Source organism: Sphaeramia orbicularis, chromosome 10, assembly GCF_902148855.1.
Source record: "Sphaeramia orbicularis chromosome 10, fSphaOr1.1, whole genome shotgun sequence".
Lineage (NCBI taxonomy): Eukaryota > Metazoa > Chordata > Actinopteri > Kurtiformes > Apogonidae > Sphaeramia > Sphaeramia orbicularis.
Genome location: NC_043966.1, coordinates 25,389,340 through 25,412,585, shown reverse-complemented (window position 1 = coordinate 25,412,585; position 23,246 = coordinate 25,389,340). Strand labels below are relative to the sequence as shown.

General features: G+C 38.9%; 1 protein-coding gene across 5 annotated transcripts in view; it reads left to right on the top strand.

Annotated features, from left to right (window-relative positions):
• Nucleotides 1-22,122, top strand: part of mid2 (midline 2) — a 182,378-nt gene extending 160,256 nt beyond the window's left edge. For all 5 annotated transcript variants that reach the window (XM_030145659.1, XM_030145662.1, XM_030145658.1 and 2 more), the window contains 3 exons: nucleotides 2,755-2,916; nucleotides 18,537-18,744; nucleotides 19,096-22,122. In XM_030145659.1, coding sequence (XP_030001519.1) covers nucleotides 2,755-2,916; nucleotides 18,537-18,744; nucleotides 19,096-19,519 — 794 coding nt within the window. In that variant the 3' untranslated portion in view covers nucleotides 19,520-22,122. The remainder of the gene's footprint in view (nucleotides 1-2,754; nucleotides 2,917-18,536; nucleotides 18,745-19,095) is intronic.
• Nucleotides 22,123-23,246: the final 1,124 nt, after the last annotated feature.

Here is a 23,246-nt window from a genome sequence, read left to right as displayed (position 1 = left end):
TTATTTGCGTCCTGTGAAGTATTTATATTTACAAGCAGACTCTCTGCTATTACTTATGTATGCTGTTGCCATCTTGCTCAATAATTCACAATGCATCCTCACCAGAAGGCACAAGGCAGGCATGGCCTAGAGAGTTCTTTCCCTTTCAGGATTTTTATTTCCTGGCAATTCTTCAGGGGTAGGAAAGATGAGACAAGGAGAAGAATTGCTATTCTACTTTCAACTCTACAAACATTAACATCAGCTGCAGCGGTGCTTAACAAGACGCTTTGTTCGTTTTGGAAAGAGGTTATTTGAGTATGTTCAGAATTTTCAGGAGCGTGATGTGAATCCAGAATACATGGCTGAGTCCCAATTCAAACCTTGGCCCCTCCCCCTTACCCCTACCCCTCAGTTTTGCGTGTACACATGAAGGGGTAGTGTTGTCCCGATTCTCAAGTAGACGGAGGGGTAGGAGAAATTACCCATAATTCTGTTCAAATCGTTGGCAAGATGGAGGTAAACAGAGCCAACAAGTGCAGCAGTGTGACAAAAGAAACACACAAATGTACGTGTTTTCTTCGTTAACAACTTAATTATTTGATCGACCATTTAATGCCATTTCAATGTGTTATACAGGGTGTATCAAAAAAGAGTATACATTTTGAAAAATTACCTCCAGTTCCGCATTTGATAATTTTTGGAATTTTCTTTTATAGACGTTGGTAGGTAGGGGATTGGTGGATATTTTTCCAAATTTACAGACCCAGCTTTTCATGCATGAGTGAGCAGGGGCAAATTGTGCAATCCAAGTTAAAACTGGTTTGCACGAAGTAGCGGTGGGATTCTAGCTCTAACCCTAACTTGGCCTGTCCTCAGTGACATTTTCAGACCTAAACATGTTGAATTGACTTTGAAAGGCAGGAACAGCTGCCATGGGTAAAGAAATGAAATTGACATGGTGGCCAAAGTGTTAATGCTGTAACCTGGTAATTTTGTGGAAAACAAGATGGATGCCCATTGTCTCCTCCCATGACCTTGGGTTGGATTTAAATTCCACCACTACTTCACGCAAACCAGTTTTAACTTGGATTGCACAATTTGCCCCTGCTCACTCATGCATGAAAACCTGGGTCTGTAAATTTGGACAAATATCCACCATTCACCTACCTACCAACGTCCATACAAGAAAATTCCAAAATTATCAAATGCGGAACTGGGGGTAATTTTTCAAGATGTATAGTTTTTTATAACCCTGCAGATTGCATTTCTGTGGTTTGTAGTTGATTGCTGAATAAAGACGACCAAAGCCTGTGAAACAGAGACAGTTACAGTTGCTGACAGCATGATGAATACTTTTGGAAACAAAGTTGTAGCATCTGTGTATAGTGGCATCGATGACTGTTGATGATGTAACAGGTCACGAAGGGTTGTCCCATTTCATAGGGGAATGTTTCAACCCCTAACCCTTGCAGCTCCGTTTCGAGGGGTAGTACCAAGTGCAAGAGCCAAGGGGTAAGGGTAAGGGGGAGAGCTAAGGGGTGAATTGGGATTGGACCCATGAGTCTGTCGGTCACTGGCCTAAACATTCATTTGTAAAGTATCATTTTTGTCTGGTCCTCTACTTGTGCATCACATTGTTTACATGGTTCAAGGTTAAACTCTTTGGGCAATAAATAAATCATAAAACATCCATCTCTGTTGTTGTGCCAACTAGTTTAGCTGTTGTTGTGGTAGTGGCCTCCTCTCTGCAGCAAAGAAATACTGAACATGGTTTCCGGTCACACCTGTCATGTGTGATAATGACAATAATGTTGGTGAAAAACACAGCAAGTGCATTGGAAGTGGTGAATTTTACACACTGTTGGTTTTTTCACACATCAGCATCTAGCATACTGTGTAGTATCACCACACATGGTTACATTTTGTCAGGCATGAAATATCATATGACTCACATAAATATCAGTGTTACACATGGAGTTACAGTTACTCTACAATCTGTGTTACACACCTCTCAACCAGTGTAAAAAGTGTTTCTGAAAAAATACAATTTATTGACGAATGAGAGTGGGTCATAAAAGGTGAAAAGAGTTGCAGTGTTAATGTGTAATTTTATAGGTGTTATTTAATCTAAGACTAGAGACCAAAGAGCACCTCATTGTACGTGATCTGCTCCTGAGACCTGAGCTGAGATTTCCTTTTCATCCTTCACAGTCGACTTCAGCTCAGAGGCTGAAAAGACTGTGTTGAGAAGCAGGTGAATGCAGAGTTAAACCAACCATCACTAACCCTTCGCTGTAATTCTCTTTGAGTCCACATGCCCACCAGCTGGAGTCATGTTAGTGTTGCCCATGTTTCTATACGTTTGAACATTTAAGGCTATCACTACATTTTGCCTCGGGCGGGTAATCCAGACTTCCTGTGTCATGTTGTGCGAAGTGCCTTGTTCTTAATAGGTTATATATTCAGGTGGGTGAACATGCAGTATTGCCTCAGGGGACTATAAACCTGATGGAAAGGTAGTGTAATAGATAGGTACGTACACATAAATGTTGTATGTTCTCAAAGCTTCTTATGTATGATGACTCACTTTGTGGTTTTAAGAAAAAATAGCACACAGCTCTGGCCAGATTTTGGAGGGTACCATTTCACTGTTTTGAAGTTTCTTAGCAGTAGCTGCAACTTGGCTTATCCTCAAAGTATCAACACAACTCTGTTACTCATGCATGTATGCGTGTGTGTGTGTGTGTGTGTGTGTTTCTGTGGACGTGCCAGGTTTGTACAACTCAGCAGACAGCTGGATGATCGTACCGAACATCAAGCAGAACCACTACACGGTGCACGGCTTGCAGAGTGGCACCCGTTATATCTTCTTTGTCAAGGCTATCAACCAGGCAGGAAGCCGCAACAGTGAGCCAGCACGCCTCAAAACCAACAGTGAGTAAAGCCACATATGACACTTCTTTAAACATCAATGTTATTTTCTGTTGTTGATCCTAATTTACAAGCTAGATCACAAGGTGTTGTTGGAAAATGTGAAAGATGTGGAAGCAGAAACAGCAGCTTGACAGTTTCATGTCACAGACACAAATGGTTCATGTTCTATAGGAGCTTCAAAAATACATATGACACTTTATGAAGTTGTCAATTTGACATCAACAAAAAGATGCATAGGCTGAAGATGCAAGATTCCAGTATTTACATGTAAACATGTCACAGTTTTAGGTTCTTCAAAGGGAGACCAGTCTGATCTGTTTGTATGGAGTCCTATGGGAGAAGTGGCTCAGTTCACTGAAAAACAGCTATTTTGTGAAAACTCCTGGTTCCATAACAGACGCCCTCTGTGACGATTTTTAACATCTTGTCCTGACAGGGAAATTATGATGCTCCCTGATCAGATCCAGTACAGAAATTATTATTTTGTGAAACAAGTGACAGAGGTTTAGCGACAGATGAGGCCCATTAACAGCAGCTCTACAGTCTGTCATGTAGATCCATGGACCACTAATACATTATTCAGGTTCTTTATCATCAAAACATGTCAGAACCAAATGTGTCACTAATCTCTGACATTATGGCTGAGACTCTGTACCACAAGACATTCATCAGGGAACTGATATGATTGGCTCACAGTCATCCATGTGATCAAAGCATTGCTAATTAGCCACAGGTTAGCTGCTTCATTTGCATTAACAATGAAACCAGCCAGATTGCAATCTTTCATTTTTAGTTGTAGTATTTTTGTCTAGAATGAGAACTAAATTTTACATTTGAAAGACAGTCTTATTAATAAAGGTTGCTTATAGGGTTCCATTATGACTGTGACTTACATAGAATTACAAATGATGGTGTTTCATCTCGCATTTTATTCTTTATTTCAAGTCGGAAATGAGTAATTCTGCCCATTTTATACTTAACTGACTGAGCTAAATGCTCTTTAGCTCCTGTTGTGATCTCCAGATTTTTACAGTATCAGATTGGAGGGATTGGATTTATCATTTATTCATTTTAAAGGGGTCATATTTTGCTAAACCCACTTTTATTAGTCTTTGGTTCATTTATTTGTTGTGTATTCAGACCCTAATAGTTCCAAAAGTTTGAATTTGAACCCTCCAGGTGCTGCAAAGCTATCTTTATATTCATTGTGGCAAAAATCGACTGGGTTTCTACAACCCATTTTAATTCCTGCTTAATGTGTTGCATCTATAACTAGTTACATCACGACATTTGCACATATAAGGTCAAGACTTTCGATAAACATTCCTCCAAGCACACCATACTTGTTTATCAGCAGCAGCAGTTGTAGTATATACTGAAAATATGTCCAAACTTCGAGCCGGTTACCTAAAATGTTCAGGTGTTGGTTGGATTAACGAACAAAAGTGGGTTAACGGGACAGAGCAGCACAGTCAACAACCTGGAGGGGGTGGGGTTTGAAGTGTCTCATTTGCATTTAAAACGACCTCTCTGGTGTCATTACTCAGAAATAGGGTTGAAGATGGACCTGTGGAGTTGAATTAAAGAAGAATTCAGTCCCAAGTATAGCATTTACAGTTTATGTAGACCACAGGGAAATGTTTGAAAATGCATAATTTCATGTAAAAAAAAAAAGCAAAATATCACTCAGTTAACCGGTAGGCTTTCCTGAATGCTTCTGTTCTGAGTGTAGAAACAGCTGTTAAGCACCGTGGTATTTAGATCAGTCCATGATAAACATGTATTTTTGAGCATAAATACCATCATCATTAACTTCCTCAAGCAACATCAAGTTGAGTGACAACACAACAGCACCGTACAGCAGAGCTTTGCAGTAACTAAGCCCCAGTCTGCAGGAGCGACTTCATCACAATACATGTCAAATACTTCTGATTATGTTTGGGCTTTATTACTGTCTGGCTGTTTGCAAATGCTCCACTTAAAATAAGGTCAGATAGCTTTCTTTTTGAACATGGCAAATAATGCTTTTCTCATTGCAGCAGAGGAAGGTCTCAGGGAGTAGCAATGCAGTGTTTTTGGGACAATAAGTCAATACGTCGTCTACCAAACTTTACTGTTAGCAGAGCTCAGTGTGCAATGTGTTACAGAGTTTTGTTTTGTTTATCTCCAGTCAGCCAGAATCGAACTGTGCCAAAAACTTTCACTTTCAGACTCACTTGAATCGCTGTAGATGTTGCAGGGATTAAACTTGCATTAGTTTAAACACTTTCAGTTCTGCTACATTTCTTGTGCAAACCTCAAGGCTGCCCTGGACTGAAGACGCTTCAGTCGGATACTGCACATAAACAGCAAATAGAGTATGTTAATAAGTACCATTGCACCACCTTAACTTTCTCTTTTCTCTCTTTGTTTGTGTTTTTTTTACATGTTTGTTTTTTTTTTCCCACTCTTACCAATCCATTATTCAACACAGTTTTCTTTTTAGCCACAAGACCCTTCAGTTTGTTTCCATACTCATGCTTTTGTTATTCCTGACACATACACAGGACTATTCATTAAGTAGATGGATCCAAAAAAAATAGACACTCATTCATTTCTGTTCTCTGTTTTGTTTTAATATGCTTCTCCTGTCTTTTAAAAGTCCAAAGTGAATAATAAAGAATACAAAAAAGCAAAGGTGAACAGCATTCGAAGGAGTAAACAGATAATAAATAAATGTATGAGTGTGTTTTGCTTATAAGAGGCATGTTGGTGAACCCAGGGTACATGTTAACAAATCAAAGTATGCTGTTCTGAAGTGTGTCAACAAATACTGATACGACTACATTTTTATGAGTGGAGAAGGACACGGTTTGAGGCTTCTGTCGAAGGCTCAGCTTTGGCACATCAGGAGTTAAAACTTCAGTGATATAACTAATTTAGAAGGAGCCTCAAGGGTGCTCAATAAACTTTTTAAATCAGTCTTAAATTGCTCCAGTATAGTGCAGTGAAGCTAAAACGGAGTTGATATGCCAACTCCTCTTAGCTGCTTTCAGGAGTCTGGCTGTGGCATTTAGGATTAGCTGTAATCTGGATACACTCTGCTGTGTAAAATAGGTGTGGAGGATATTTAACTGCACTCGTCAACAGGAGGATCTCACATGTGCACATGCGCTGGTTTGACGTCATTCCCTGCGTCTCTAAATGGGTCTCTGGGAAGTTTCATGGTCAGCGTTGGTTTGTTGTGATTTGTCACATCACCAGGATATGAAACTGAAATTTTCTAACCTTGGTTTACCTTATTAAAGCCTTGTGTATTTCTTTTTGGAAATAATAAGTCGTGTCACATCATCTAATCAGGGGGATCAAACTCACTTTAGTTCAGGGGCCACATACAGGGGCCCAGTGGGATCCCAAGTGACCTGGACCTGTAAAATAATACCATAATAATTAAAATGCAGGGCGGCCATTGTTTAGGAGGTAGAGGGGGTTGACCAGTAACCGAAGGGTTGATGGTTCGAATCCCGCTCTGTCTTAGTCATGTGCCATTGGCAGCCGCACTTCTGTCAGCGTGCACCAGGGCAGCTGTGGCTACAAACATGATGTACCACCACCAGAATGTGAATGTGACAGTAAATCAATAACACTGGTCAACAACAAATTTATTGTTTAAGTTTTTTGAGCTGATTTAGGATAATTTTGGTGTGCTGAATCCAAAAATCACAGTAATTTTGCTCAATCAGGTCAACTTTCTGAACTATGCTACATATTGGCATTTTAACATTTTTGCTCACATTTATGGGCATTTTCACATCATATGATACAAAATTCTTTCATATTTCTTGCAATAAACGAGTTCTGAAGATTTTACTTTTGCCAATTTATGATTAATGGTTTTTTTAATATTACAGGTGAATGAAATGGCTTTGACTAGAAGATCTTGCAAAAATAAGCCTGACGTATTCTGCTACATCTGCGGTGAATACACCATTGTACCTGACAGGCACAATGGTGAAATGATTTTTTTTCTCTTAAAACCTATTTTGGGTGAGAACTATATAAAAAAAATCAACTGATAAAGTCACAAAAATGTAATCAATTTTGTGAGAACATCAAATTTTTCAAAATCAAATTAGCAAAAAACCCTGACCTGATTGAGAAAAACAGATGTCATTTTTGGATTTAGCGATGAAAAGTGGTCCTAATTCAGTTGAAAAAACCTAGACAACTTGCAAAAAACATTTTTTTGTAACCCAGTGTAATATAAAGTGCTTTGGGTGCCTTAAAAAGTGCTATAGAAGTCTAATCCATTATTATTAAAATGTTTGTCCTTGTTTTAGTATGAAAGAAGATAAATTACATCATGAAAATGTGAATAATATGAACAAATGTGTTCAGCCTCAGATTTCTTTAGAAAATGAAGTGCATGTTGTGTTTTTTGTACTATGTGATGAGTGTTATGAGTCCATGGCATTTTAATTTCCCCATTTGGGGATTAATCTATCTATCTATCTATCTATCTATCTATCTATCTATCTATCTATCTATCTATCTATCTATCTATCTATCTATCTATCTATCTGTCTATCTGTCTGTCTGTCTGTCTGTCTGTCTGTCTGTCTGTCTGTCTGTCTGTCTGTCTGTCTGCAGATCACAGTGGATCTACAAATGCTTCAAACATTTTGTAACAGGCATAATATTGTTAAAATTACACTAAGAAGAGAAGACATTTCATGTTGTTCGTATTTGTTTGAGTTATTCACATTTTACATGTAAATATTTTGATAATGTAATTTACTTTTTCACATTAAATCAAAGAGAAAATTTGGAGTGTTAATTATTTATAGGTTATTAATTCACTTGTGATCATATTGGCTCCTGTATGTGGCCCTGGAACTAAAAAGAGATCACCCTTGATGTTTACTGTCTTCTGTGTAATTTTTGCAGTTTGCAAATTCATCCCACAGGCTGGATTGGACTCTACAGCGAGATTTTTTTTGGCCTGTGCACCATATGTTTGACACTCTGATCTAAATAGTAATAATGGGAGTCAGTCAGCTTTGGCTTTGAGTCTTATGACCATGCACACACACGATCACACACACAATTTAGCAATCATCCAAACACTGTCTGTAGCAGGGAAAAAAATAGGTTATCAGCATGTCAGGCAGCCAGGTGTTTTTGTAGGATTGAAAATAACATGCTTTCATGCTGTTGTGTTGCATCCTTCATAACCCATGTGATGAAATTCCAGCTCCCTTAGAATGTGAATAGCAAACTATCAAGGATTATTTAAGACATGCAAAGAAATAATACTAAAGGGTCCGATCAAGTGGTAACACGTGGACACATTTGGTGTTCAACAGTCTCTGTCGTGTAAGCAGAGTAACTTATATGCATATATTATATATGTTTGAGTAGGTATTTATAAGCACTTTAACATTATGTAAAACAAAATTTGGGGAGATAAAGTTTTTTGTAGAAAAATCCCAAATTACTGCTGGGTAACGCATGTACTTGAAACAGACATATATTTTTTAAGCTTTACACAAACATTTAAAACATGCGGTTCTCGACAGAAGCTGATATCAAGTCAGACAAAACCTTTTAGATATTATGTTCAACTATGCTGAAAAGACATTTTGGAGTAAAATATTGAAAAGTCTCTGTTTTATTGACATGAGAATGTTGAAATACGTGGACAGGTTGCCATAGTAACACATGGACGACTCTTTACCATTGTATGCATCACCCAAAATGTATCAAAAGAACATTACTTTCTGAAAGTTTCACTCAAATATCTGAATTATATGTAACTTGAAAATTAAAAATTGTTTTTTTTTGTGGTAACATGTGGACAGGTTCTTTTAAGCAACTCACAAATGTTCAAACTCATAAATATCAATAATATTCACAAATAATGAAAATCTAATACTTTAAACTTAACAATCAACTATGTAATCAACATATTGAATGCATTTTTAAATTTTATAGATGTAATTTTTAGCATCAAATTCAAGCGATCAATCGATAAAATTGGTTGTAACTTTTTTTCTACAAGTGGTATTTTAAAAAGGATGGCAGTTCCATAAAATAAAGATATTTAGCTAAAAAATGAGCCCACTTGATACATGATGTGTGCAAATTTACTTTTTCATATTGATGTTCATGTTTGCTTGATCGGATCCTAAAGTATCCTTTTCACTTGATATTTTTACTATCACAGTGTGTGCAAATTTGTTCTGTTATTGGTGCAAATTTTGTTTTTATCACAGGGTTTGCAGGTAAAATGTTGGCCACACTCTAACAGGACACAGAGGTGTAGTTTGGATTCTGTCCTTTTTACGCTCACATTATAAACTGAATATATTTTAGAGTAATTAGTCTAGAAGGAGTCCTAAAAATGACTCTGCCTCTCTTCACTAGTATACCTGTTCTGCCATCTGCCTCCCTAAGTCTGTGCCCCCGTCTGCCCCCCATTCAGACTCTTCCAGACACACCCTTTCCTGTGGGATATGTAACATCAGTAGTTTAACTTTTTTTCTCATGGCATTACTGGATCACTGCCTCAGCTTGATGTGGGCTCGGTGAGTCGCTGGGTAGCTGGGGAGCATTTAGAGATGAAGTGAAGGGGATCAGGAGCTGGCAGTTCAGCCCACTGTCACTGCTGCTCATGGCTCTCTGTCTTATTAAGCACAATATATATAACTCCCAGTAGCACTTCGATTTATTATGTCCTGGTTTATAAGTGAGATGGACATGCACAGAACCGGTGCTATTTTTCAGCGTCACCATCACTTATGCGCTCTCCTATTTTTAATTTATTCTCTTTCTCAAGCTTAGGAAGAGTTTATTGGCATTTAGAGAAAAAAAAAACATGAATATTCACTGAATGTATTAAAGTCGATATTGCATACAGTGAAAATGTACATAAAAATTTGGACAGACAGTACAGTCGAGCACAGTACATTGAAACACAACAGCAGAAAAAGGCATGTCATGGTTAAGCCTGTGATTGGAAACCAGTTTTCCTCTTGCCTGCCATGGTTAAGACAAGCCATCACAACAAAATCATTCTCGCCAAATATTTTTAGCCATGAGCAAGGTTTTGTGGTGAGCATCGTGTGTGTTTGTTGTCCCCTATTCGTTCTTTCCCGTCTCTCACTCTCCTCCCTTTTTTCCTCAGAGGAACTAGTATTCAGAAGTGCTTCAGTCATCTGTTCTGATGAAGCCAAGCAATGTTTTGGATTAAAATGGGTCACAACAAAACTGATCACAAATATCTCACTTTGACAGGCTTATTACATTTCCCTCCCTAGCCTCTGCTGCTGTACTAGCCCCAGTAGCAAGCATTAAGCTGAGAACCACCAGTTCTTTCCTCGCACTTGAAGTCGTGCTTTCTGTCTGTGGCTAGATTGCAGCGTTTAGCTGTCACATTTTTAAGATGAGAGGCTCTGGAGGCTTTTAGCCTAAGCTCATCATATTTCAGACAGAGGCTGGAAAAGCACAGAATACAGTGACAAGTAGCACAGATACTGAAAACCCATGCATCACAACCCAGTTTGTTCAAAAGAGTTCCTGCTAGTGCATCTAAAATGCTGTATGATATACTGGATGTATAAAACACATTTTAATGCAGAAAAAAAAAAGGAGTGTGTTGTGAGTTACCTGAGTAAATTATTGTTCCAAATGTATTATTATTATAATTGCATTCACTGGTAAAAGAGGGCAAAGCTGAGCTGTTACTTTGTGATATCAATTCTCAAATAGAAAAAAGCCTCTGACTTAAGAAAAAAAAAAAGTTCAATTTGATGTCAGAGAACACAATTTGCATTTGCAAGAAAACAAAGCTAATAATGTTCACCCAAACAAGAATATCGTAAAATAAAGAGTGTGAGAACTTCTGCTGGGTAAAAATTAAGGTTTTTGAGGCAGGCGTCGTCTTCTTTTCTCTTCAGCTTTAACAGACCTTGTTCTGATCTCTTCTACAAAGTGTTGGCCTGAAACACCCCACGTTCGTCTGTCATGTCCCTCCATAACCCCTCACTTGGCGCTCTTTCCGCTGTTACCCCTGGCTATGGCATATGATCTCTTCTTCTGGTGCCCCTTCTTCAGTCTCTCTGCCTCCTTTTATGCCATCTGTCAGCTCATCCCAGGGGTAAAGCTTTCCGTCTCAGGATGCCACAACTTTCGGTCTCATGGCGAGGGCAGGTCAGACATGCTTACTGTAATCCTGTACATAATCCTTGAGTTTTAAAGAGTTTTTGGTCTGTAAATATGTGCGTATATGTTTAATACAGAGGTAAAGAATGAAAAAAGTGAAGGACAATGACTTTTTCTAGTTTTGCCTCAGGTCACACCAGCCTTTCACACATACCAGAGCTGAAAATGCTCTTCTATGCTGCTTTATTTTATTAGTTCATGAGTAAACCTTTCCCACCCACAAGAATATCTGCCATGGACTTAAGTTACTGTCACCAACTCTCACCAACCTGCCCTCCTATTTGTACTGAGCTGTATTCAAGTTTGTTTTTTGTTTTAAATAACTGATTTTGTACTTTGCAGTGCAGTGTTACAATCTGCTACAATCCCAGCCTCCTCTGTCATTTTCTACTGTGCAGCCAACATGACAATTATTGAGGAACAGACGTGCCCAGTGTTCCATACAACATTTTGACTGTTTCAAGTGTACATCTGGGTACTTGCAGTGAGCAGCATTTTGCCATAACTGAGTGTGAACATGCTCAGACGCTCAAAATATTAAGTCTAATTATGGAAGTACACGATTTGATGCACAGTGGCAGCCTTAAAGACTGCTATTTGGCATCAATCTGAAGACTTGAATAACGTGTTTCGAGGTGTTTTGCGGTGGAAATTAATGTACTGAAGCAAAAATGTAGGATATTTTGGTTTTGTTAATATAAATGAGTACTTTTCTATGCCAGTTAAACTTGATTTAAATTAGAAAATACTTAATAATCACTTGCAGAGGCTTTCTAGGTCACCTCAAACTCACCCTATTGCAAAGGCTGGTATCAGAGTGGCTCAAAGTGAATGGTTACACTTTTGCCAAAGTGCATAGAGGAGTATCACTGTGTTGTTATGCTCACAGCTAGCACGTGAAGTAACTCACAGCATGTATGAATTAAGCATGATGAAGAAGAAGCCAGCTAAGCAGAGTGTGTATTCATGTGTCTGTGTGTGTCGTGACCTCTTACTGCTTTGACCATACTTCTGCATTTACAGTACGGCGGTGCAAACCATGACCGGGTTTCTTCTAAAGTGAAGGGACGAACCTACAAAAAGATACACAGGGAGACTATATAAGTGGATGAAAAGTGACGGCTTGAGAGTGGAAGAGGGAGAGCGTTGAGTGAATAGAAGACACCAAATAGCTCTTTGCAGGGATGAGTGTGTGCAGACATGAGTGGCCTCAATCCACTGCTTTTTACCCATTAATACAGTCCAAACCCCAGTGATGCACACAGATGGATACAATTACATTGTACCAGGCCATTTTCTGTTTATAAATCTTTTTATTTGATGGGAAAGATGTTGCCTTGACATCGGCTGCAATAGAAACCTGAATACAGAATAAAAGGTTTTATGTTCATGAAACTCGAAGTAAACAGGTTTTATTCAGATTTTCTGTCACTGGCCTAAAAATCTTTTTTGATATTCAAAATAGATAAAAATAAATTCCTAGATTGTTGTAGTATGAAAACAAAAATAATGAGGCCTATCTAATTAATGCAAATTCATGCATATATCCAATAATTTTAACATTTAATAGTCAAACTACTATCTTCTGGCAGACAACATAATAACCATTACGTTTATGTTTAAAGCACATTATATTTATGCATTCATAAGCATGATAATGAATTAAGGCTATATCTGAGTTTGGCCACAAATTATTAAAGTTGTTGACAGAGCAGCATTAATCTAGACAGCTTTTATTAGAATGTGCCCTGTTTATGGTTTAATTGGCCGTCTGTCTCAGTAATGAATTCACATCAACAAGAAACAAAGTTGTTGTAGAAAAGGAAAGCAGTTTGTTAATTTAGGGCAAAGAAAGAGTTCATATTTGGATCTGGGTTGTATCTGTAGATAATTTCAGTGATTTTCCAGAAGTTTAATGTCTGTTGTTCCTTTGATAAGTTTAATATTCAGGGGCCATTCAGAGCAAAAAAATCTGTACTGTTCAATGATTGAACACACAGATGGAAATGGACTGATCTGATCCTCAGCTGAAGCTTCAGCACAGGCAAAGGAAACATCATGTTGTGTAAGGTTTTTATCAAGCCTTTCATTTCACTCCAGTGCAGTGATGTTTCTCTTAAATCACAGGTTATTAGATGTAAATTTTATAGGAACAGATAGATTGTGATTAATCGAACGGATGTTTGAAATTGTGCAAAATCTGATCAGACCTTGTTATTTCTGAAATATTCATGATATCCTGACAGGATAAGCCTCTCAGTCAGTGCACAATCACATGCTTCCACAATGGCTAGCCTCAGAGAGATTTCTGCCTGCTCATTTGACATTTCACACATCTGACGGAGTAAAGCCTCCAAATATTAACATCTACTTTTGTCATTACATGGTGTAAGGCTGCAGGGAGGTATGAGGTAGGAGGGCCAACAACATAAGCAGGCTTAAATATGTCTTTGTGTTGCGGTTTTATTGTTTACAAGTGAAAACAAGGCTGCCTGAACTATTCTGAGTGAGCATATTGTTTGTGTCCAAACAAAAGCTAATCTGAACATGCATACTGGCCTTCCTTTAGGCACCAGCTGTGATGACAGTCAAACACTGCACTGTTGACTTTATAATATTCATCATTCTCTCAGTAAACTATTCTGGGCATCCATATTATGTGAAGGAAGCAGGGACTCTGCAAACACCCCAGAGTACATGTGTACGCACTGTATGTTTATTTCTCAGATCCTCGTCCCTCATTGGCTAAGCAGCTAAAATACAGGCTGCAAATATCACATGTCAAGGTGCCCCAGGGGTACACGTACCTCTGTACTTTCACTTGAAGGACCTGCAATAATATTTACCCAGCATGCATCTCTGATGACAGGCCTCAAGCTACCTCACAGCCCTAAAGTAAATAGCGGGAGGTGGAAGCAAAATGTGACGACAGGAGCATAAAGTGCAGATGGAAGAGAAGAGAACACAAAGAGAAGGGGACAGATAAGACGAAGGCATTCAAATGAAAAATGGATGGAGCAGCAAATTTTGGGGTGTCAGAATAAAAAATTGGAAGCAGAAGGCACTGCAGTGACATTTACATCTTTTCCTTATAGCTTAAATCTTCTGACATGTCACTTCAAAGTAGAGTTAGATATCCTGCTTAAATTGTGACATTGTCTCAGCTCTTTGTGGTTGATATGGAGATAAAGTGTCTCTGAGGTTGTAACTTGTGTCATGGGACAATGCAGAACGCGTCTCTCACTAGATAATATGCAGACAGACAGAGATTAGATGGCCTGTCTTTGATATGAGAACATAGTAGAATTTGGAAATGAAAGAAACATAAAAAACCTGCATTAATCGTGCCTGTTCGCTCACCTTTTTGCAGTGTTGTCACGTGTTTTTTCACTCAAAGCACCATTTTCCATTCACTGAACTAGTGGAAATGCCAGCAGCAGGTGGAGGGGGAGAATGGGTTAAGTTAAAATATCAGTTTACTGAGAGTTTGCCTTTTTTTTTAGTCCAAGACAGAAGCTCAGTATGAGTTGTGATAGCTCAACAAGGAATTGTTTATGCTGATCGACAATAGTTTATCCTTTTCGGTGGATACTTTTCTTCCAGACTTGCAAGTGCTCTGTCTTGTACAAAGATTATTGGAAAAAACTAGGGCTTGAACTGGATCTGTATTTAATGAATGCTTATATTTTACACACAGCCAGCAGTACTGACAGTGCAAAAAGAAGTTTCCTTCTCTTGCTTTTACTTTAACAAAGCATCACAGAAACTACCCAAAGCCTATCTAAAAACAGCTCTTTAATCACAAGTTCTAAGCAGACCCAAAAGCCTCAGTAAAAATTGTTTCTACCACTGGTCTCTAAAGACTCTGCTGAGTTCATTAGAGGGTGAAGTCGGGGAGATCAGGGATTATTTTTTGTCTTTTTACTACAGAAAGACTTTTTCAGTTTTTTGGATGAATTCAGGAAAAGCACTAACATACGAACTCCAGTTGTGCTGCAGGAGTTGTTACAGGCTTGATGCATTTTTAATCTGATAAGTGTAAACCAGCGTTTCCGATATGGACCAACGCTGTATGATGACATATCACATTACATATGGATCAGTCAATTAGGAGCCATATGGCACGCGTCCATGCATTTTAATGACATGGAATAATTTGTTGAAGTCCAACAGGGATTAGTCGACCTGTGAAAGATACAAGGTTGTGTTAAACTGCTGATGTGTCAAGAGTGCACGCTGTATCCCTGATGCCGCTGTTTCCTGCTGCAGTAATTGTTTCGTTATACAGTAAGATGGATGTTTTTTTCTGTCTTTCCGATTCCAGAGGAGGCTCAGTCTATCCCTCAGCTAAATATAATCCAAAAAAAAAAAACCAAGTGGAGTAAAATCGACTTGAATTGAAATAAAGTCAATTACCCAGATGCTATCCCACTGTGATTTTTTTAACAGGGATTCAACAGAATGAAGTGAAATTACTTTATATAAATGTTCCCCCAAAGTAGCAGCTTTTATTTCTCACCCTTCTCTTTTTTCTGTGATAATGTTTCTTTTTTGTGTTGTACAAGTTTCCATTAAAGTCTTCACGCTCTGTAACAATGCCCAGCTTCAAGGCAGTCTAAGAAGGAACAGTTATCACCTCGACTGACAAACAAAAAAACCATCTCTAATTAGTACCGTATTACAGAACAGGACGAGCAGCCGCATCAGTCACCGCTCAGAAATCCTATCGTATTTCTCTGTTATCTCTCCCGTTTTTTTTTTTTTTTGCTGTAAATCTGACAGCAAACAGAAATAACTAATTCCAGTATATGTGTCATAAGATGGTACTCCTCAGTAACAGGGTTGTATGGGCAGCTAATGTAAAAAATATGTGGATGTATGCATCACTCCTCTCATTTTATATCTGTTTTTCTAGATGACACATCCCACCACACAAGGTGTTTATGCTTTAAAGCTGGTAATATAGTACTAGAAGAAATCTAATATGGAAGATTCTGTGGCTGCTCCTCGTAAAACCCAGTATCAGCACTTTGAGTTCCACTTTTATTTATTTCGTGGTGTCTCAGTGAAGTAGTAGTAGTAGTAGTAGTAGTATAAGTCATTGTGGGAGTACTATGTAAAGGACTTGCACATTTTTACACCAAGAAATAAACATTATACTAAACTATGCACATAAACCATGAATACGGTTTGAAACATCACAGGAGGATGACCAGCTTTAGAACAAAATTGGCAGTTGTGTGAAAATTTGCCAGTCATCCCACACTGTGACTCTAAAAGTCAAATGCAACAGTTGTTTCAGTGTTTCTTTTTTTCCCAAACACTCTAAATGTACTTTTATTGGCAGTATCCTGCCAGTATTATGTATGTAGACATTCACTCATGCAGACCGAGAATTCACACAAGCTTATTATGCATGACTTTTCCCATTTACAAGAATCCTGCTGGCGTTGGTTCAAAACATTTCCACTTGGCCACTCACTGTACTGTACATCTGCTTGACTTGATTCTCAGTGTGTGTGTCTGCTTGTCCTCCACCATCACGTGTGTCTCCCTTACCTAACTGCAGGCCTGGCCTGGGCTCTCAAGAGTCATCCCCAGAAAAGGCATGACAGAGCCTCAGTGTTTGGAAATGGCTGCGCTGGCAGCGATAAGCAGTTCAAAGAAGAGAGCGCATTAATGTAATTGGCTGCCAGCAGCACATTGGCCTCGTCGTCTCATATCCACATGCGGTAACACACACTCACCACGCGGATTATTGGAGGGGAGTGTGTGAGAGAGGAGAGAGGATAGAGAGGATGAGAGTGAGAGAATGGGGGAAGAAAGATGAAGGGAAGGACAGATAGAGACAGAAGAGGAGGAGCTGGGGGTCCTCATTGTGTCGCTCATTAAGCCGTGGGAGGCTCAGGGAGGCTGCGAGATGAGATGAGAGGTGTCAGAGTTAAATGTCAGGTCTGGGAGGGATGTGGCTGACCTCCAGGAAGCCTACACACACTCTCTGACAGATACAGAGGTAGAGGGGTACTCTGCTGAAAATCCACTCACATATTATCCCCTCAACTTCTCTTCCCCTCCTGACTCCTTAACTCCTCTCTCTCTCTGTCACTCACCTAGTTTTACACCCTTGATTTTCCACCCATTACACCCAAATTACTGGTGTCATTGCAAATTGAATTGTTGCAACCGGAAAGCAGCATTTCCACTGAATGGCCCAACTACTACCCGCTGCAGTGGAAGTGAAGGCTATTTCCTTCAGCTAATTTTCAAGTCCGTGTGATGGCAGGCACAGAAGAGAATGCCGGGTGGCTTCCTCCACTGTTATGAGATGTTTTCACCAAAGGCTGTGAGAGGCTTTGAAGTTTAGGCTCTCGCCGTTGTATTTCAAACATTCTCTTCTTCTGTCTCTCCCTGTGAGTTCTCTGCAAGCACTTCTCACCCCACTTTCTATTTATTTTCTTCTCTTGCTTCTGCTCTGAGTTAAAATCCTGCTCTAATTTTTACTCCTATTCCTCTTGTTCCTTTTCTGATCCAGTGTCATTCTCTTCCTTTTTCTCAACAAAGCCGAGATGCTAAAATAACTACTGGTATCCACTACAAACTGCACGTGTTCTAATGAAATCACAGTAAAATTATGTTAATAAACCAACCACAGTCTGTAAAAAATAAAGCCTCAACAACACAACAACTTTGACCTGGGAATATCAAGAATAATAAACCGTGATGGGCAAGAAAAAGATATAAGAAAAAGTTTAAGCAATTCACAAACTAAACAACTATAGCTCCTGAAAAGGTTGAGAATTGACACTGTGATACCTTTGGTGGCCTTTTTCTCATAATTTTATTGCCAGATTATTCAAGAGGTTTAATTATTATTTGCAAAGGTAAAAATATAGCAGTTATGCCTAAAACTGAAATTCTTCTTCTTCTGCTGTAGAATAAAAAGTGAGAAGAGAAATAAAATAAAAATAAGTATAAATAAAATAGAAATAAGTATAAAAACACTAAAACACTATGTACAGGAAGGTGTTATATACGAGCCACATTATGATTATATGAAAAGCAGTGAGTAACTTAGTATTTTATAAAGGCTGGAAACTGCTGTGATTGCATTAAAAGTATGGAGAGAGTTTTATTAGAAGATTTTAATTTCATGCTGTTTATCTCATTTTTCAGGTTAATTTGATTCATTTCCCTTCTTAAACCAGTTTTATGCCTCCTGTGCTACTTTATACACTCTTTCACACAGAGGTGCTTTATAAACGAAAGTAATGATGATGACGACGATGATAATGATGCTAGTGATAATGATCATGACATAATTATTATTATTATTATTGTTATTATAATTATTATTATTATGACCACTACCAGCTGCTGAAACAAAAAAAAAACGCAAATGATGTTATTTTTTCCCCCAGGTCAGCCGTTTAAGCTGGATCCGAAGACGGCCCATAAGAAGCTGCGTCTGTCCAATGACTGTCTGACCATGGAGAAGGACGAGAGCTCCCTGAAGAAGAGCCACACCCCGGAGCGTTTCAGCGGGACGGGCTCCTATGGCGCTGCTGGTAACGTCTTCATCGACAGTGGGTGCCACTACTGGGAGGTGCTGCTAGGAGCCTCTACATGGTAAGAAACACACACACACACACACACACACACATTATATAAGCCTGCGAGGAGGCTTTGTAAACTGAAATATCTTTCTTTAGGGAGTTTAAATCTAGGCTGTTATGCAAACCTAAACACGCACTCAACAGACACACACACTCACCACACACAGTGTATACTCTTATCCTAATTATATTCTCTTCACTAATTGGCTCTGAAGTAGACCTCTTCATGCAGGAAAAAACCCAAAGGGCCCATGTCTGTCTTGTGTGTCCTCAGCATGAGGTAACTTGACTGTGCAAGTAAAGTCATTAAGCAGGACACTAGTTTCAGATCACTAATGCATTCCAAAATGTTCTTTCCCTGCAGGTATGCCATTGGCGTGGCTTACAAATCAGCCCCCAAAAACGAGTGGAGCGGCAAGAACTCATCCTCATGGGTGTTCTCACGCTGCAACAATAATTTTATGGTGCGGCACGACGGGAAGGAGATGCTCGTGGAGGCAAGTCTGCAGCTGAGGCGGTTAGGGGTTCTACTGGACTACGATAACAATTCACTCTCCTTCTATGACGCCATGAGCTCCCAACACATTCACACATTTGAAATCTCTTTCCTTCTGCCCGTCGTACCCACGTTCATGATATGGAACAAGTCGGTCATGATACTCTCAGGGCTACCCGTCCCAGATTTTGTCGATGGCGTGGCTCTTGATCATCAAGAGCAGCAACAGCAGCAGATGGGCCTGTGCCGACAGGAGTCACCGTATTTGACCGGGATGAAGACCTGCCACTGAGGAAGGCCCCGACGGCCTGACAGAGTCCATTCAGGCCCGGTGAACAGATGTAGACGAGCTGAAAAACATTAATGGTGTGTCGAAGTTCTCCTATTGCCTCTGGAAAAGGCATAGTTTGATATGGGGTTAGAAAGTGTTGGAAATATGCACACCAGTCTGGAAAATGTCAGTCCTGTTATTTTGTATCCATCCAATGTTTTGCAAATCCATCTGACAGAGGCACACTTTGGGAACAAAGTCCATTTGCTACAATGGCAGTAGATCCACAATTCTTCTGATGTCCTGAAAACATTTAGAAAGAGGGCTTTGGTCTGTCATAGGATGGGGCTGGACTCCTGGTTTTCATGACCATTTAAGGTCTTCCTTTTTCATTTATTTTTGTTCTGGTTTAATTCTAGGCACAAGACCAAGGAAGACATGTTCGTGTCAGCCATTCAGAACTTTAATTTGCAGCACATGAACATTAGATTACTAATTACAGCAGATTGAAGAACTTCAAAATGGACATGCACCATAAACACAGATGTCAAGTAAACCCAATTTACACTTTAAATGATGCCAGTTACTTGTGGATATGCTTCATGGAATCCACTGTATGATGTGAGTTAAATGCTCACCTTCTGCCAAAACAAATGAAGCTATTTGAATAATTTGTTTTCCAACTAACAAACTGGTGCATTACAAACTCTCCTGTGTTGCGTTCATGTGTTGTACCCTCAGTAGCTGTAACTGCTTGTTGCAAAAGTCCTTCCTTGATCTTCCTCCTAGATCTGACCCACCAGTCCTCTTTGCTTTGGTGGGTCGCAGCTTCCAAGTGACAGGAAGTGTTAACGTTGCTCCTAGATATTGATGAGATGACGGGGGTAGATTTACATCATGTGACTACTCAACTTGTATAAAAAGAGGTTTATTGAATATTAAAGGAAAAATGTGTTATTTATGACAAAAAAAGATGGTTTACTTTTATTAATTTCAGCATATTCATGATGCACTTTTTAATGAACACTATTACCCCTCTGTGAGAAGACTGCAGGCAGGGTTGTAATGGGGAGGGATGACGGGCACTGCTTCTAATTGTGTTCAGAAATTTAACATCACCTTAATTCATAATTAATTATGGTCATCAATGCCTAACCGTAATAAAGTCTAATGCAATAAAAAAAAAAACTTTTAAGACTTTTTTGTAATATTCTTTTAATCATAAAAATGTCCTTGCTGCAGTTTTATTTTCACTGTGCTTTGAACACAACCAGTGATTTTTCCCTCCTCATTGCTTGTTTCAACAGCATAGAGTGAATTAAAGTTGTTTGAGTAAAGGGATATGAATATGATGAGGTTTTTGGGAATTTTTATCTTGAAGAAATGATGATGAACTTAAAGTAAAAAAAAAATAAAATAAAAGTTCACTCTTGTTTAATATTCAGGGAAGGAGAGGGTTAACACTTTAACGTGCTGTCCATCACAATGTCATGGCATGATTGTGTGATAAGTTAATACACACATGAACACACACACACACAAACACACGTCACATTTTGTTTAGGTTGGCCTTGTTGTGATAAATGCATGATACATTTTAGGATCCCGTTTCACTGCGTAATCCAAGTAGCTTTCAAATTCACCAACTTTAGTTTTTCACAGTCTGAATCACCAACACATTGTCTTACAGCAAACTTAACCTCGAACTCATGGACAATTCAAACAATAGCTCCAGCTGGGTCCATTGTTTGCTTTTTATTGGAATCTGTGTGGGTGACAGTTTCTCTCTGGTTTGTTATTCAGGTAGTGCTCTGATTCAGACAATCAAATATGTATCATAGTTGGTGGAGCTGGATCCAGTGGGGAGGGATTGTGAGAAAATGACACTGGAGGATGTTTTGAAAAGTACATCTACATTTGATCTTTCTTGATTTGACATAAAAACTTGGCACCTCATCAGCAATTTTGCAGTCTTTACTCTTCAGCAGTATTTAATGTTGAATGTCATGTAACATTTGTATCCTGACAAGCTATGATTTGTTTAACTTACCTTCCAAACACGCTGATTTTAACCATTTACCTCAGCTGATTTGATACTTATTGATGCATTGAAGCATGGAATAGAAAAATGGTTTAAAACGTGGCGTGTTGCGGTCGCTTAATGTACTGCATCCTTTGGTTAGGGCGAATATATGAAGCTTCACATGAGGTTTTTGAGAAAGCTATTGATTTCCTGAAGGCTACTGATAACAGAGATAATTCATAGGTCAAAGGTAGCAAAGTGGCAGCTCCAGAGAAGGGAGAAGGAATTTTTTCTGTCACTGGGATTGGTGAATGTTACCTGACTTCCAGATATCCACCCATCTTGTTGAATAATGTCGGTCACAGGCTCCAAACGGCCATGTGTTGATTTGTGATGTGGACTGACAAGCTCAACTCATCTGTGCAAGCGTGCTTGGCTGGGTCACTGCATGATTATATGACCTTGCTGCAGGTTCATAACTCTTTCCTTATCTTTATGATGGGGTTTCTTACAGTCTCTCGAGTAACGCATATCTTTTTTTTTTCCTTTTATTTATTTTTATTTTTTTTATTTTGAAAAGATAAATCATGACAATGATACTCAGACACACAATGTTCATTGCCATGCATATCAGATATTTTGCAGTGCTCTTTCTTTCTTTGTGTCACAAGTCAATACAGTAAAATATATACAGTGAATGATTTTCAATAGCTACCCACTCCTTGTAGTGCAGTGTAATACCCTAGAGACAATGCAATAGATTCTCCTTTTGCTTTTCTGTTTGTGTAACTTTGGAAATTATTTTTTACAAGAGAAGATGCGCCTCTCCTTTTGGCATTTGGACCTTGATAAACAGCACAAAAACAGCAGCGTTGCATTCATGCAAGGCTTTCTGTTTCCATAGATATAAAAGAAAATTTTAGCCAGAGAGGGATATAAATCATATGGGGGAAATATATATTATATAAAGTTGTATAATATACAAAATATATATGAACCAATGTTATTTATGTGAATTTAAGTCCAATTAAAAGTCTGATCCCAAATGTTTTTTTTGTCAAGATTCTTATGTTATCTCTGTTGTTTTGAGATATCAGATGTGTTTGATGAGTTATCATGTTGCTTGAGCCTTATTTGTAGGAATTTCAATGGCAGAAATTTAAGCTTAATTCACTTGTGTGCAGTTGTATGCAATGCCTGACTCAAAAAAAAGATGATGCATAAGCAACTCGAAATCTGTGTCAGAAATATAAAATGATCTTCAGTGAACCTCCTTCTCGTGGTGTGTCCAAGTCAAACACTGCTTCAGACCACTGAGTGCCAAAAAGCAGCTTCCAAAGGGGGTGAGACAGGAGTGGCTCATGGCCGAGTAACACTGCCAGGCTGGCAGGTCACCGTGAGCCCAGGGTGGGGTTAGAAGACTGTACCCTCATAGCCCTCATCTGCCATGACTCGCACAAATGCCTTATTACCAGACAATAGCACTGTTGTGAGCCTCAACAGTGCCTGCAAGCATGGCACACACACACACACACACACACACACACACATGCATACACACTCTGACCCCACAGCAATGAACAATATGCTTGCTTATTTTTTCGCTCATTTCCTGAGAAGCAGGACTGTTCTCACAGAGGCACATGGAGACTGAATGAATGTCAGTCTCTAAAACCAGTTGAAATATTTAGTGATAGATACACAAAAATTATGTGCATTTACTAT